Source organism: Jaculus jaculus, chromosome 10, assembly GCF_020740685.1.
Source record: "Jaculus jaculus isolate mJacJac1 chromosome 10, mJacJac1.mat.Y.cur, whole genome shotgun sequence".
NCBI lineage: Eukaryota > Metazoa > Chordata > Mammalia > Rodentia > Dipodidae > Jaculus > Jaculus jaculus.
This window is the reverse complement of record NC_059111.1, coordinates 317502-334434: the sequence shown is the minus strand read 5'-3', so window position 1 is coordinate 334434 and position 16933 is coordinate 317502. Positions and strand designations below refer to the sequence as shown.

The window sequence follows — 16933 nt, the reverse complement described above, 5'->3', positions numbered from 1 at the left end:
AGTTCCTTTTTCAGCACTTGTTCCCTCCTTCTGGTATGTACACCCACTCTTCCCCTCTCCCACCCAGCCTGGCAAATCGCTGATGATCCTTTAGCTCTCAGCTTAAATGAAGGCCTTTCCTCCTTCATGGTTGCATGGGGAAGGTCATGTCTCTGCTGAGAGCCTGTAGTGCTTTCCTGGGAGCTGATGAGCAGACCTACACTGCTCATCTAGAGGGTCTGGCTCTGGCTTGGCTTCACTGCCTCACTTCAAAGTCACAGTGCCAGGGGGTTTTGTCTGTGCTGTGTACTAGCCCTCTGGAGCTCTGCCCTCTCTGCCTCCTCTGTTAGGTCTCACCTAAGCTGTAACCTCTTGACTCTCCAGGTTTTATTATTGTGTCTTATATGGTTGTACTTCCTTCAAACATGCATCTCCTCTTGTGATTGTAGTGCTTATGATTGTTGAATGCTGGCTTATCCACCAAAGATGGAAGGTTCAGAATTAAGGTCATCCAAGGTTGCTATGCTTCCACCTACCCAGGGACAACAAAGCTTCCTGGAATTCCTTTTATCTGCATGCAGACTAGATTGCATATGGTAAGACAACTGAGCCTTCTATTCCCACCCAAAATCCCATCATCTATCTCAAAAGAGAATGCAGAGGACCTCAACCATACCCAGATCTACTTTTTCTTACATGATAATGGCTATACTTCTAGCTCATTTAAACTTCAGAGTATCTTATTCAAGCTAATTTCCATCCCAGCTCATTCACTCACCATAGTAACTATGGACAACTTCAAGCATAGTGACATCCTTCATCCTCCTCTCCCCTATAGAAAGAGGTAGAGTCTTCTGAATGATGCGGGGCTAGTATACATAAGAGCTAGTGATTTCCTGCACATAATGAACACCTCTCCTCCCAGGGTTTTGGTCAGTGTGTTTCAGTGGACTTGCAGAGGGAGAAGGTGAAACTTCCTTTTGTTACTACAGGCCTGGATCTCCAATATTTAGACTAGCACCTAACCCATAAACACCTGCCCCATAAATGAATAAACTTTGATGCTCTTCCTGGGTGTGGCTGCATGCTAAGCACATGCCTGCAAGTGCATGACTGTGTCTCAAATCTTTTTCAAAACTGCCCCTTCCTATCTGCCCCTGCTCACTTCTAGCCTGGTGCTCATCACCCTGAATCTGCCCCATCTTACTCCTCTTCGAGCCTGGATCACATGTTTGGAGTCTTCCCAGGATAAACTGAATGTCTGCACATTATTGTAGGCATCACTATCCTATGATAATGTGCATTGGCAGTTGTAATTATTACCCTACCACTGCTCTGTAAGTGCTGCCCTGGCTTGACCTGACACTGTGTGCCCATTTGTAATTGCAGGGTTGCCCTTGGAACATGAGCAGGTGGTTTGTCAAGGGGCAGATTGCTAAGCAATCTTCTCCCTCTGCACTTATTCCCTCTTAAATAGCTTATGGAAATGACAGCAGAGGTGCATGAAGAAGAAATTGTGTTATCTAAAAATTTCTTCTAGTGTGTCTTCTAGCCTTGGGCCTATCCAGGCGAACTTGGGCAACAGAGACAAGAGGTTGCACCTGGGAGGGACTGGTGGAGTCTCCAGCTAAAATCACCTCTCTCTGCCCCTTGGCAGTGACCTTGCCTGATGGCAAAGAGCCCATAGCCTCTTACCCTACCATGCCACACTGAACACTAGCCTTCTTCATTATGGTTCCACAGATCACCAGGATTGGTGCTGAGAGTGCTTCAGAATATCCCCACCTTGGCTCAGGCTTCCTTCTAGACTCTGCACCAGCTCCTGATTCTCACTACTTCCAGAATGCACTTAACAGACCCCTTGGTGCCTCTGGGCCTTTGCTCAGAGAATGCACTGTCCCCACTCACAGCACTTTAGAGGAAGTCTCTTACAGACACTAGCACATCTCTGTAAGCCTTCTTAAGAGGGGCCCTATGAGCTGAGTGCTAGCTAACCTTAGGGACACTGAATACTGCCTTTTGTTTCAGACAGTGAGAGCCATTCTCCCTTAAGGGCTAACATCAGTCCATCAACTTTCAGCAAGATGTAATGACTAGCTAGCTGGGAAGAAGCAGGCAGATGCTGAATCTTGAACAAACATGGAGTGTCAGGACCTGTAGTTGTCATAGGCCTGTTCCTGACAAACTTCCAGCTATATGATAGAAAGCAAAGAGGAGAACCCATTCCTAGGGTAAGCATTTGTCAGAGTTTGACCAAGAAGAATGAACTTGGCATTTCAGAACACAATGGCTTCTAGGTTGGAGTTGCACCGGCATCTCATATAGAGGATGAAGCACCCTGCCCCACTTTGCACATGGTGCCAGCTCTTCCTAGACTCAGTCATGGAGACAAGTAAGGACATTGATTAGAAGAGATGCCAAAATACCTATTTTTCCTCTCTTTCCAATTGCTCCTTTTTCGCCTTTTGGGCCCTGGGGACCAGGCTGTCCATCTGATCCATTTTGTCCTGGTAACCCACCAACTCCTGGAGGTCCTGTGTCCAAGCATAGAAGGAAGAACAGTTAACAAAATCTCCAGTGAAGTTGACATGATTTCTTTTAGCAGGTGAAACAGCTGACATCCACACTCCTGCATCCTCTCCTGCTTTTTCCCTTCCTTTTTTCTCTGGAGCAGGGATAAGTGGGGAACAGTAACAGTGGGTTCTCAAGTGCAAGCCATTAAGAAGGATGTGAGTGGAGCTAGGCTGCTTCCCATACACTTCTTCTCTACTTCTGCTCTTTGGACCCTGGAGTTTCAGCCACCCATATTTTCCCCTTGAACTAGAAAAGTCCATGGGCACTTACCTGGTGGGCCAGGTGGTCCTACAACAGAAAAAGAAATTAAGGTGATAAACTAGAGGTGGAAGAAGGAACAACCTGTACCACAGATTCCCTCCCTCCTTAAAATATCTTACTTACCCAGTGATTCTAAACCAATTCCACATTTTTTTAGGTGTGTAATTGCTGTAATATCAATTATGGGGAAGCTGAAGCAGGAGGACCATGAGTTGGAGGCCAGCCTAAGATACATAGCATATTTGATGCCAGCCCAGGATATATTACAAAACACTGTCCCAAAACAAAGCAACACAGAAAAAGTACATATAGGAGAATATTTTTTATTAAGTAGAAAACTTCCACATTTTTTTATTTAGGGCTCATTATAATGCTTCAAAGAGACTTAAAAACAATTAAACAAAGACCCACTTGCTAAATCAAACCATTTTTGCTTAAGTTTTAACAAACCAAGAATAATTTCTGTGTTATTTCACTATAGGCTCAAATACTCATTATCTCTGAAACAGTCAAACTAATTATCTGTGGGTCAGCGGCAATGTAGGTAGCCTCTGTGTAGCCTTGGCACAGCGTGTCAAGCATAGCATGTCAAGCACATGGTGGTACAGCCACTTTGGGGAGGAGAACTGGCTGTTACCACAGCAGTCCTAAGCACTCTTACACAGCCAGTTTGTCTCTTCTGGGCTGTGGAAGAGTAACACAAGCTGGCTTGATGGATCTCTATTTTGTTGCATGAAATAGTCTGAGAAAATTTGAGAGCCCAGGTCAGGTAACAAATCCCTTCTTTACTGTGAAATGACCTAAGGATCTAAACTGTTTGGATGAATCATTTCCCCATAACTGAACACATGATTTTGCTTCTAGAAATAAGCATGTTACCAGGTGTGGTGGTGGTGGTGCATATCTTTAATTCTAGCCCTTGAGAGGCAGAGGCAGGAGGATCACTGTGAGTCTGAGGACAGCATGGAACTACAGAGTGAGTTCCAGATCAGCCCGGGCTAGAGTGAGACCCTGATTAAAAAACAAAACAAAACAAAAAAAAAAAAAAAAGAAAGAAAGAGAAAGAGAAAAAATAGGCATGTCTAAGACATTGTCAGCTAGGCTGTGGGCAAGATTGTGAGGCTGGACTGCAAGAGGCTGAGTTCTTTCTGTTTCTCCAGCTCATATATAATAATTCCCAGTACTGGAGTATAAAGATCTTTGCACAAATCCAAGCCTATGACCATTAAGAAACCAGCATTCCTAAACACACATGCGTACCAAGCTCTACCAAGAGATTTTAGTCCCTGTGTCGGTTGTGCTCACCGTCTATGAAGGGAAGGGCGGGTCCTTTTAAACCACAGGGCAACATGAGGGATCTGCAAAGCACTAACACCACCAGGGTTATGAAGAGGCTCTGAGCACACTGCAGGTTGAGAAGCCTCCCAAGAGGTGAGCTTTAAGGTATGTCCCAGAAGAAACAATGCCCGAGATGGCTGCAGGTAAGAGTCAGTCACTCTATGCAGAGGACAAATAAAAGCAAAGGTCTAAAGATGGGAACTTTTAAGATTCAGATAGAAGAATGGAATAGGACTGGTCAAGCTGGTGTAAATCAAGATGTGGATGAATCAGGCAGTGGCTGAGGTTGGGTAGTAGAAGCATTGAAAGCCAAGCCAAGACATACAGACCGTATCTGAGGCCAGTGAGGGGCACACAGTGTGCTCTTAAACAGGGACTGATGCTGTGACATTGCTGTTAGATTTTCTTTGTGGCTGGCAAATGAATGGAACTAGGTGAGTTGAGAGAGACAGGGATAGAGTAAGGCACATAGAAACAGCAAAGGCAAAGTGGTAGGTCACTGTGGTTAACATCAGAGACAAAGTTGTGGATAAATGTGGTAACTATCCAGTTGGCAGAGAAAACTAGACATTCAAGAAATATTTCAGCAGACTTTGCAAGACTTCATGTCTAATTGGGTAGAAGACATATCAGATAATATTCTTGGAACACAGGAACTCTAGGAAGAATAGGTGTTGGAGGGTAGCTCTCAACACATATATTCCCACTTTGGGCCAAAATGATTGCTGAAAATGGCTTAATAATCTCAAGCCAGTATTTCATGTGGCTATCTGACATTCTCTCTCTTGTACACACACACACACACACATACACAATTAGATACATTGGTGCTACCTGGAGAGTCTAATTCTTTTTGGGCTCAGAGTGAGGTCCAAGAAATTGCATTTTCACCAAACTCCACAAATGAGTGGGATGCAGATAAGTTAGGGCTTTCTGAGATGATTTGAAGTTACCCCCATCAGCACATCATCAATGGGGTCCCTGGTGAGTGAGACTACACTGGTCGCTGGAATTAGACACATCCAAGCCTTTTCCTTCAGATATCCTCCCTTCACTTAGGGGTGGTATCTGACCTAAGGTACCTCTAAGCACAACAATGACCACAAGGAAGTACCTGTGCACTTCCGAAAGTCTCATTAAAAAAAAAAAAAAAAAAAGCTATGCTGGAGAGATAGCTTAGCAGTTAAGGCACTTGCCTGCAAAGCCAAAGGACCCAGGCTTGATTCTCCAGAACCCATGAAAACCAGATGCCCAAGGTGGTGCATGCATCTGGAGTTCATTTGCAGTGGCTGGAGGCCCTGGTGTGTCCATTCTCTTTCTTTCTGTGCCTCTTTCTCTGTCTTTCTCTCTCTCTCAAATAAATAAACAAATACATAAATAAGAAAATATTTTAAAAGAATAAAAAATAGTCAGATGTGGTGGCTCATACCTTTAATCCCAGAACTTGGAAGGCAGAGGTAGGACGATTGCCATGAGTTTGAGGCCAGCCTGAGACTACATAGTGAATTCCAGGTCAACATGGGCTAGAGTGAAACCTTATCTTGAAAAAAAAAAAAAAAGCCATCATAATCCAATAGAAACACCTCAGATGGCTACCTGCTTAGAAAGAGCTAGTAAAATGCAGCTTTATAAACCTAGGCTGCCAGGCTTATATCTGCAGCCTCAGCGTACTCTATTTCTGTTCCTCAGCAAGGATTCTGTGGGGAATATGACTTTCCTGTTTGCATGGCTTCTAGGCTAGGCTGAAGAGGGTGTGTTCTCTTCTTTCCTATAAGAGGATCCAAATTCTCATTAGAGGCTGAATACAGTCACATGCACTAGCTGTGTCTGAGCACACCCTTGCCATTCATTTACCAAGGCTGTGCTGGCTATAGCTGGAGGCCTCTGTCCTCACTCCATGTGTCTGAGGTTTCCCTGCCACCAGCTATGGGACCAGTCCTAGCATGTTCCATTTGGGAAGGCATCTTTCTTCACAGTAAACTGAAGCTTCAGTCCAATATGACTTATCATATTTCCACTTTGGGCTACTATCATGGAATCTTTAAAATATTAGAGTAGAGATGGCAGGTTTTAGATGCCAATTCCAGTGAATTACTAGTTCCTTTGTGGAATATTAGGAAAGGATAACATGAGGCCATACGTACTTGTAGCAACTTTGATTTTTTTTTTTTTTGAGGTAGGGTCTCACTCTAGCCCAGGCTGGCCTGGAATTCACTATATAGTCTCAGGCTAGCCTCGAACTCACAGTGATCCTCCTACCTCTGCCTCCAAAGAGCTGTGATTACAGGCATGTGCCACCATGCCTGGAAGCAACTAAGATCTGTTTTAATGTTGGCCCAGATAGAGGATGAGGGCAATGCCAACACTGGCTTCAAGGAGAATGGGTATTGTGGATCTGAAGAACCTCTGCCCCAACAAGTAGCTCAGCAGTGGGATTGCTTAGAAATTTTCCACATTAATGTGCAGAGGCAAAGAATAACCCCAAAAGTTGCCTTTTCTAAGCCATCTGCTCTTCCAGAAGATGTACTTCTGGGGTTGAAGGGTATCTGGGCCTGGGAATAAGATGCATCCAGAAGAGCATGTGTCATATATTGTTTGATAAACTCTGTACTATCAAAGCTCCCAAACACTGCAGTTGGGAATATCCCTTGGTATTGATTTGAGATGTTACAAGTTACACAAAACCACACAGCATCCAATCCTGATCTCCATAGCAGCCACACTGAGGCAAGGAAAGGGAAACAGAACTGAGTTTCATGTGCATAGCAGCACACCTGCTCATTACTTTGTTTACATGTGGGTTTGGGATGGATTAGGGGCCTTGCTTATGCTAAGCGTGTGACTTGATATGGAGCCACTCATCCAGCTTCCAGGTTATTTGTTCATACAGTAAAGCTCATAATTAGTATAAAAAAGAGATGAGGGGCTGGAGAGATGGCTCAGCAGTTAAGGTGCTTGCCTGTAAAACCTAATAACCTGGGTTTGATTCCCCAGTACCTATGTACAGCCAGACGCACAAAGTAATGCACACATCTGGAGTTCATTTTCAGTGGCTAAAGGCCCTAGTCTCATTCTCTCTCTCTACTTGCAAATAAACAAATAAAGTATTTAATTAAAAAGGAGGTGTTACATTTTTTTGAGACAGGGTGTCACTCTAACCCAGACTGACCTGAAACTTACTTTGTGGTCTCAGGCTAGCCTTGAACTCATGGTGTTCCTCTTACTTCTGCCTTCCAAGTGTTGAGATTGAAGGTGTGATACACCATACCCAGCAAGAAATGATATATTTTATGTATTAAATCATAGAAAAAAGGAAGCTTATACATTGAAAAACCAAAATCATCAAATTAAAACAAACATGTTTACTTATAGTAATAAAAGAAACAAAAATAAAGTAAAAGATGAGTCTACTGTAAAATTAGATATTGCTCCAGAGCCCAAACCCAGGCTCTGCCCTGAGGATCCTTACTGCAAAGCATCATTGGTCTATGGACCAAAACTCTCTGCCCACTCCTGAAGTTACCTAATTCATTCCTGGGTTTTGTGGCTCACCCTCCTGTCCAACTCCCAATCCAAGCAGTATGGTCTATCCCAAGGCATTTGCTTCATAACTTGCACTTTTCACACCCAAGTTTTTAACGGAAGAGCTTTCTTTGTAATAGGAGATCCAATTTCAAGCTGGTGTGAAAGAAGAAAGTGCTGGCTTTTGAAAAGCATTGTGAGGTGAGAAAGAATTACCTACTCAACCATTTCTAACACGGATGCTCTCCCCGTTCCTCGTCATTCTTCCCCAAGTGGTCTCAATAGCTCCTTCCTGTGCATTCACTGTGCAGCTCGACTCTCAGGGCTATCACTATAAAACTCAGAAAGGAAGAGGCTTTTTCTGTGCCTCTCAACAGGGCTTTTGTGCCTCTTACTTCATCCATCTGAGCATTTCTCTAGCATTCATTATCATCACATGCAGAGCTCTGAAGAGGGGCTTCCACAGATGGAAGGAAGATACTTAAAGCTACAAGAGGTTCAGACAAAGGACCAGACTGTTCTAAAGATTTTTAATTTTCTGTAAAGGCCAAAATGTGACTTGAGTAATTCAATTAGAATTTTCTAAGAAGCCACAGAATTATAGTTTTTCACCCTGAGGCCAAAATAAGGGAATAAGAGTCAGCCCTGGAATGAATGTACTCGAGTGAGGCTCACCACCTCCAGTTACTCGCCCACCTAAGCCATGGGGTCGCTCCTTTGACACAAGGCAGAAGAGAATGTTGCAGAAAATGTCCAGGTTCCTGACAGGCAGGGGCTGGTTGTTCAGGTCTTGTCTATGCTGTGATGTGTTTGAGTTACTTTCCCTGAGCTTGGGGGCAGAGATCTGTGAGGTCCAGAAAAAGCTTTAGCTTCAAGGTTTGTGGCCATCTTTTAAAGTCTAAGGGAGCTGTGCTTCCACTCCCTAACAGACTATTGTGATGAAAATGTAATTTTTCTATGTTGAAATGCTGCCTCTCTCTTGAGGGGCAGGAAAGTGTCTGGAATCAAGTTCTGTAAGCCCATCATGGCCTGGCCAGAGTGTCCCTTGGCTTGAGGGGCATTGGGTAAGTGCTCTAATCTTGCACTTTGCCTTCCCTCATCTTCTAAAGACCTTCACCTTCACAGGGCTTGTCTTTCAGATGAGAAGCATGCCTCTGTCATTCTCATGTATATAAAGCCATCTCACAAGCGTACTCTTGCTGTATATTGTGGCATATTCTTATAAGTGCAGCCTTCAGGTGGCTGAGGCTGGAGGACTGCGCCTTCTGGCTAGTTCCTTCCATGTGTCTGGGTCATTGAGAGAAGGAGGCAAATTGTAGTCATCCTCAAGATATGAAATGCACTACACAGGAAATGCTTCATTAAAGTACTTTTTGATTACTTAGCATTTTGCTTCAAGAGTTTTATATTCATGTTACATGTATGATATAGGGAAATAATTATTTCTGTTAGAACTATATTTCTCATGTAAGAAAGCTCAACCATATAGCAAGTTTTGTTTCTTTCTTTATTTTCCCGTTTGAAACTAATGAGAAGGAAGAAAACATTCTTGGCCCAGTTTGAGGTAACACATGTTTCTAACTACCACATCCTAGTTATTTTCCATGGCTATATTTCTATGGCAATAATAGAAAGCATTATTATTTTTCATAGTTATATTACAATTGGTTTTCTTTCCATAAAAGCATCTGGCAAAAGTTAGCCCACATGTGTTTTTATAACATAAAGTGCTCCAAGGCATATATTCTGCCCCTGGCCCTTTGGCTAGCACAGTGTTGCTATGTGAGTAGCTCTTGGTCAGAAGTGGCCAGCCTACCTGTCAGACAGATGCCCTTGGTGCTGTTGCACAGGTCCACCATCACCCGGATCTGTGGGGAGAGAGAGTGGTTAACAGCAAACAGTAAGCAGTGGGTCCTGAACTTCTCCTTTATTTAGACAAGGAGACAGCAACCATAAAAATATACCAAGTAATCAGGAGAATCTGCAGATGTCTGAGCAAACAGTGAATTCAAAACTACAGAGTCGGATCCCAGCTACTCCAGAGGCTGAGGCAAAATGATCAAAAGTTCAAAGCCTGCTTGGGCTATAAAGTGAGTTCCAGGCCAGTTTGGCAAACTTAGCAAAACTCTTCCTCAAAATAAAAACAAACAAATAAAACTCTGGGATATATTTTGAGTAGAATGCTTGCCTAGCATGTGGGAGATCCTAGGATCAACTCTTATATGACAGCAAACTGCGAAGTAAACCTCCAAATATCTAAGAATATTTAGCCATACATAGTGCCTCATTCCTATAATCCCAGCACTTTGGAGGCTAAAATAAACAGATTGCCGTGAGTTCAAGGCCAGTCTGGCCTACAGACTGAGTTCTAGGTCAGCCTAGTTTAGAGTCAAGCCTTGCCTCAAAAAGGCAAAACACAAAACAAGCAAACATCCAAGGATAGTTGATGTGAGCTCTTAGGTGTCAATGTCATGGACAGGCTCCTCTTGGCTTCTGCCAACTTCTGAGAAGGTAGAGGGCTGTGAAGGAATCACCAAATCTAATTTTAACCATTGTGAGTTGATCCCCCAGCTTCTCAAACTCAGTCTGTGAAAAAACTCTGCATAACTACACCTCAATCTGTAGGCCGGAATAAAGGAGTTGGTAGTTAGGCGCACACACTTACTAGCTAGGTCAGTGAACACAGACAAAGTATTTAACTTCACAACATGTTGTCATACAGTTTGTCATCTACCTTAAGGGCAGGTCAGCTCAGAATCTGGCCACAGAGTGTCCCTTGCTGGTAGTGTGGACACTACTAGCTTACCACTGAACAACTGAGGGATGAGACATGGCTCCCCATATACTGTGCACACCTCTTTCTCTCTGCAGCATGTCAGATCCACAGGCTGATAGACAGAAAGATAAATGATAAACTGCAGAATCTAGAGCTGCCTTGTAATGTGCTTCTGTGCACGTGCATGCACACACACACATAGACACAGACACACACACAGACACAAATACACACCCACACACTCACACCTACAGGCACACTCACACAGACATATACACAAACACACACAGACACACAGAGGCACACACAGACACACACATACATGCTTCTGTGTGCCTCTCCAATCCCATTTCAAAATATCCTCTTTGTCATTGGTTTTCTGGAATATGTCTGGAAACAGAACTGAAAAACAAACCCAATATCTCAAGTAAGGAGGAGTTGGAGGGCTAGGGGTACTAAACACAGGATGTCATTTGATCTATTAAAAAATTTCATGGCTTACTTACTCTATTACTGTTCCATTTAATTTAAAAATATTTTTATTATTTATTTATTTGCAAGCAGAGAGAGAGAGAGAGAGAGATTGAGAACATGGGAACATCAGGGCCTCTAGTATTTGTAAATGAACTCCAGATGCATGCACTGCTCTGTGCATCTGGCTTTATGTGGGTACTGGGGAATCGAATTCCAGTCATTAGGTTTTGCAGGCCAGTGCCTTAACTGCTAAACCATCTCTCCAGCCCCTAAATTATTTTTTTAACAATGTTTGCCTTTTATCTAGATCTATTCTGTTTGATAGGTGATCCAGAGAGAAACTTTTCCTGGTTACTGTCAGGTATGTCAGTGTCATTTGTTAACTGCTGTAGAAATTTGTAGAATATTATAAAACATATTACACACATGTATTAAAGATGAATATGCAAGAAACACATGTAGTTGGTCCTCTTTGTCTGATATTTTGCATCCACAGGTTCAACCAACCACAGGTTGAAAATTTGTGTTTATAGTGAACCTGTACAAGTTTGCTTTATCATTATTTTCTACAAAATACACTATCACAACTATGCATATAGCATTTACACTGCATTAGGTATTATAAGCAATCTATCTAAGAATAAGTTAAAGTATGCAGGAAGATGTGTGTAGGTTATATATAAATACTATATAACAGTATTTTATATAAGGGACTTGAACATCTTCGGAATTTATCTAAGAAGGGTCCTCGAACAAACCCTCTGGAATACTGGGGGTGGCATATGTCACCCTAGCATAAAACCTGGAAACATCTCAAGTATACCCTGCACTCCAACAACTCTGAATTGAAGTATAATGGGCAGTATTATTCTCCCTCAGGTAAGAAAACAAGCTGAAAGTAGTGCCCGCATTTCCTCAAGGGCACATAGCTCGCTGTTAAAGAAGCCAGGCTCAATTCCAGAATGGCTAATTCCTGTCCCACAGTACTCTCTGATGATTATCTTAATGTAATCAGACAGAAAAAAATAGATTTAGTGCATTTTGGTTATTTTCATAAATGAATGTAATCAGTTGTACAATGGACAAAATATATTATCTCTAAAATATTCTGATTGCCCATAGAGAGGACCAGAAAAGATTTCAGAATGCTTCATTTGTTGCCTGGGGGATCACAGCAGAATTAGTAGTTTAAAACAAGAGAGAATCAATAGGGAGAATTAGCTTTTCTCTTTGATGTTCATCACTGGTCTGGGGCAGCTGCAGCTAGAAGCCATGGACAAGTTTTCATTTTTCTGAACTTGTGGCTTTGCTTATATGCCAAATATAAAGTTAGATATTTTCCAAGAAAGTATTGTAATCTTTACTTAAAAATATACTCATAAAAATTTAGACAATATGGGATTTATTAAAGTAAAAAATCTGTGTATAAAGCTAGAAACTATTTTTTCTCTGATCACAAGGATTAAGAGTTCAAAGGAAAATCTAAAATTTTGAAAACCAGGGCTGTAGAGATGGCTCCATGGTTAAGGTGCTTGCCTATGAAGCCTAAGGACCCAGGTTCAATTCCCAAGTACCCATGTAAGCCAGATGCACAAGGTGGTGCAGGTGTCTGGAGTTCATTTGCAGTGGCTGGATGCCCTGGTGTGCACTTTCTCTCTCTTATATCTGTCTCTGCTCATAAATAATAAATAAATAATATAAAAAACTTTAAAATCAAAAGTCACAAAATCTATATTGTCAAAATAAGTAGTCACTTTTTTCCCCCTTAGGTTTTTTGAGATAGGGTTTCACTCTAGCCCAGGCTGGCCTGGAATTCACTCTGTCGTCTCAGGGTGGCCTCCAACTCATGGCGATACTCTTACCTCTGCCTCCAAAATTCTGGGATTAAAGGTGTGTGCCACCACGCCAAGCTAAGTAGTCACATTTTTATAGTGGGCTTCTCAGGGTTTGATTTAGGATTTGAGAATGCTGCAACTGGAAGAGGCCTTGAAGCCATTGCTTTGGGGATGTTACATAGGCTTCATCTGTGACTTGGCTCTGCCCCCATCATAGGCCATTGCCCACCACATCACACTCCCTCATTGCTCTGTCCAGTTATGGTCTCTCCCCACAGAGAGACTCCTAGCTGAAGGGGATGGGCTACTCCCTCCCTGACGCCTCACCTGATCCTTACCTTGGTAGCTCTTACCACCCAGTACTATCTTGTATGTGGGTTTAGATATCACCTGATCTTTATCTGGGTAGCTCTTACCATCAAGTATTACCTTGTGTGTGGGTTTAGTTATCACCTGGTCTTTTCCTTGGTAGCTCTTACCACCCAGTACTATCTTGTGTGTGGATTTAGTTATCACCTGGTCTTTACCTTGGTAGCTCTTCCTACCCAGGATTATCTTTGTGTGGGTTTAGTTATTACCTGGTCTGTACCTGGGTAGCTCTTCCCACCCAGGATTATCTTGTGTGGATTTAGTTATCACCTGGTCTGTACCTGGGTAGCTCTTCCCACCCAGTACTATCTTGTGTAGGTTTAGTTATTGCACACTTCTACTCTCTCAAATGGGAGCATTTTGGGAGCAGGGAAACTTGTTCTTTGTTTTGTCATCAATTCTGGGGTTTGGAATAATGCCTGCTGCCAGGCTTAGGACATTCTAGAACCTCACTGGGGAGTGAATTGTGATATCAAGGGAGAACTTGCTCTGTGAGAAGGCTATGGGGGTGGGGGAGGCAAGGAAAAGCCCATTTCAGAGGGGAGTCTAGTTTAGCTCAGCTGCTCCAACATGGAGGCATTTTGTGGGAATGACAATTGTCACTTTGAGTATCAAGAAAAGTAAGCCGGGTGTGGTGGTGCACACTTTTAATCCCAGAACCGGGAGGTAGGGGTAGGAGGATCACCATGAGTTCGAGGCCACCCTGAGACTTCATAATGAATTACAGGTCAGCCTGCACTAGAGTGAGACCCTACCTCGGAAAAATAAAAAAGAAAAAAAAAAGAAAAAAAAAGAAAAGCACACAGAGGTTGACTCTTGGTCATAGCACCAAGAAGATGTGGGATCATCTCCCCAGAAGAAATAGTACAGATTACCAGTTTCGTCTTCTAGGTGAGTTCAGCAATGGACAAGAGACAGATTACATTGCATGGGAACTTGTTTTCTACATTGATAATATTGGGGCTCAGAAAACAACTCTCTAAAGTTGAAGGGCTCAGAAGCAGCCTCAGAAACAAAGTTTCTTTCTTTCTTTCTTTTTTTTTTGAGTTAGTGTTTCACTCTAGTCCAAGCTGACCTGGAATTCTCAGGGAGAGAGGAGAAAGGAGGGTTAAAAAATTATTGAGCCAGGAGACAAGCACCTCTATTTGAGAAAAATAAAAATAACTATAGTAGCCCAAGTCAGCCTTAAACTTTTCTTAAATATATTTTAATTTAATTAATTAATTTTATTTATTTATTTATTTATTAGAGAGAGAAAGAGGCAGATAAGTAGATAGACAGACAGAGAGATAGAGAGAATGGGTGTGCCAGGGCCTTCTGCCACTGAAACTCCAGATGCATGTGGCACCATCTGGCTTTATGTGGGTCCTGGGGAATCTAACCCAGGCCATTAGGCTTTGCAGGCAAGTGCCTTAACTGCTGAGCCATCTCTACAGCCCTATAGTCTTCTTTTTAATAAAAATCATCTGTGTACACTTTACATTTTGAAACTGTGACATTTTAATTTGTTGCTCTGTGTGGTGGCCTTAATATCTGGGACCTGATAATTATCTGTGAGTCAACCTCTGCAGATTTTCAGTATCCCTGTCTCCAGGAGAAGAAACACCTGGAAAGTGTTAGGAAAAGCACTCCCAGAATACTTTGTTCACACTGTGCCTTGTGTACCTCATAGGTGCTGGGCAATGACAGAATGAATGAATGAATGAACAAATCTTAGGTAGATTAGATGTCTAATCAGGCTTACTAGTACCTCATGGCATTTCCAACTTAGAGTGGCATGAAATTCTATGAGGAAACTTTGAAAATGCACCAAGGCCCACCTCTAAAACTCCTTTGTTTTTTTTTTTAAATTAATTAATTTATTTATTTGAGAGCGACAGACACAGAGAGAAAGACAGATAGAGGGAGAGAGAGAGAATGGGCGCGCCAGGGCTTCCAGCCTCTGCAAACGAACTCCAGATGCGTGCGCCCCCTTGTGCATCTGGCTAACGTGGGACCTGGGGAACCGAGCCTCGAACCGGGGTCCTTAGGCTTCACAGGCAAGCGCTTAACCGCTAAGCTATCTCTCCAGCCCTGTTTGTTTGTTTGTTTGTTTGTTTTTTTGAGGTAGGGTCTCACTCTAGTACAGGCTGACCTGGAATTCACCCTATATTCTCAGGGTGGCTTTGAACTCCCAATGATCCTCCTACCTCTGCCTCCTGAGTGCTTCCAAAACTCTTTGTTTTTTAAATTTCAGAAGCTGCTACTCTTCTAATTAGAGAACAATTTAGGGCCATTACAACATCATGAATGATATCCTTTTCACTTGTTTTCACTTGTTGACTACACCTTTTTTTCTCTAGAGCTACAAGTATCACTCTCAAACCTTGCTGCAGTTACAGTTTTTTAACCTTTCCCCAGAGGAGAAACAGCAATATCACTTGTCTTCTAAAAGTGGTGCCTTGGTATGTCTAAGGAAGACTCAGGTGTAGAGCCTCAACAGTGGGTCACTGTGCAGGTATTTTCTAAAAAAAATATATAGGCCATATATCTGTTATGGCTTTGAAAAGCATCTTATCTATGAATTTTGGAAAAACATGTTAGCATAATATACCCTGGCTGACAAGATGTTAAGTCTGACAACTTCATACACATTGCAAATGAGTAAAAAATACTCAAGTCTTCATGTTTCTAGGTTAAAAAAACTCAGTTAGCATAAAACATAGGAAGTATTACCCATGCTAAATGTATAAGTTACATGCTAGAAAAAATAGCTTATTGGAAGTATACCCTCAATATAGTATAATTAAATTTTATTTTTGAAGAAAAATGCATATTTCTAGTATTTAGCCACATTTGTGTCATAAATCCATTTCAGTAACCTTGGAAAAGGGAAGCCACTTTTGGAACTCACTTTCCTCCTCTTGTTTACGTCTAAATTTTCCCATAAAGAGAAACAAACTGTGGAACGGACTTCACATTTATAGTATGCGGATTATAAAATCTGGTGACAAATACATATGAAATCAAATCTTAATTTAATTTAGCTTGCAAAAATATACTTTAAATCGTAATGGGTAAAGAAGCTAAAGCTGTGATTCTAGCTGGCCTGTTGGAGGGTTGGTTTAGTGGGTGCTGGAGGACAGTGATTAGTTGAGATAGCTCGTTAACAGACTGCTATTGCCTATTACCAGGTCAGAGTTTTGTTCCCTATCCTTTTTTCTGTCCTTAGAGATTCATTTGTAAGTGTTACTGACATGCAAGTACCACATTAAAATAAAAATGGGGAGATACTGTATACTTTTACCAAGCAAAATTTATCGTATGTGAGTATTTTAGAATGTCAATTTGTATCTTACCAGTTTAAGAATGCCATTGGGTTTGAATATAACAAAAAAAGAACAGTAAGGGTTCAAATTCAATCAAAAGCTTCATATGACTTTTCAATCTAGCATTATTTATATATTTAAAGACAAGCATGGCACCACATACATTAGTAATAGCATATCACACAGGAATATAAACTCTCCACATATACTCAGCACTGGTTCTAAACTTTACCAAATCACAAATCACTTTGGAATTCCACAACTTTAAGAAAAAAAAAACTTCATATTCACAAGAAAGCTTTCAGGATAGTAAACGAAGACAGTGAAAACCAACTACAGCAGTTGGATGTTTTAAAATGATTATCGGAGGTTGTCTAAATAGTTCCTGGAACTTCTATTCATACCTTTGAGCCTATTAATGAGTTGATTTGTTTCAATTTTTCTGAACATTTTTGCTGCTGCTGAGTTTGATAGAAGCAAATGCTCTGGCATTTAAT

General features: G+C 41.8%; 1 protein-coding gene across 5 annotated transcripts in view; it reads right to left on the bottom strand.

The window, feature by feature from the left end:
- Positions 1–16933, bottom strand: part of Gldn (gliomedin) — a 72632-nt gene that overhangs the window by 26088 nt on the left and 29611 nt on the right. For 3 of the 5 annotated variants that reach the window (XM_045161082.1, XM_004662470.3, XM_045161080.1), the window contains exons 2-4: positions 9491–9542; positions 2824–2841; positions 2406–2513 (exon numbers count right to left, since the gene is read on the bottom strand). In XM_045161082.1, the coding sequence (XP_045017017.1) occupies positions 2406–2513; positions 2824–2841; positions 9491–9533 (169 nt within the window). In that variant the 5' untranslated portion in view covers positions 9534–9542. Of the gene's footprint in view, positions 1–2405; positions 2514–2823; positions 2842–9490; positions 9543–10772; positions 10853–16933 lie in introns of all 5 variants that reach the window. The other 2 variants (XM_045161079.1, XM_045161081.1) reach the window with 1 other exon arrangement.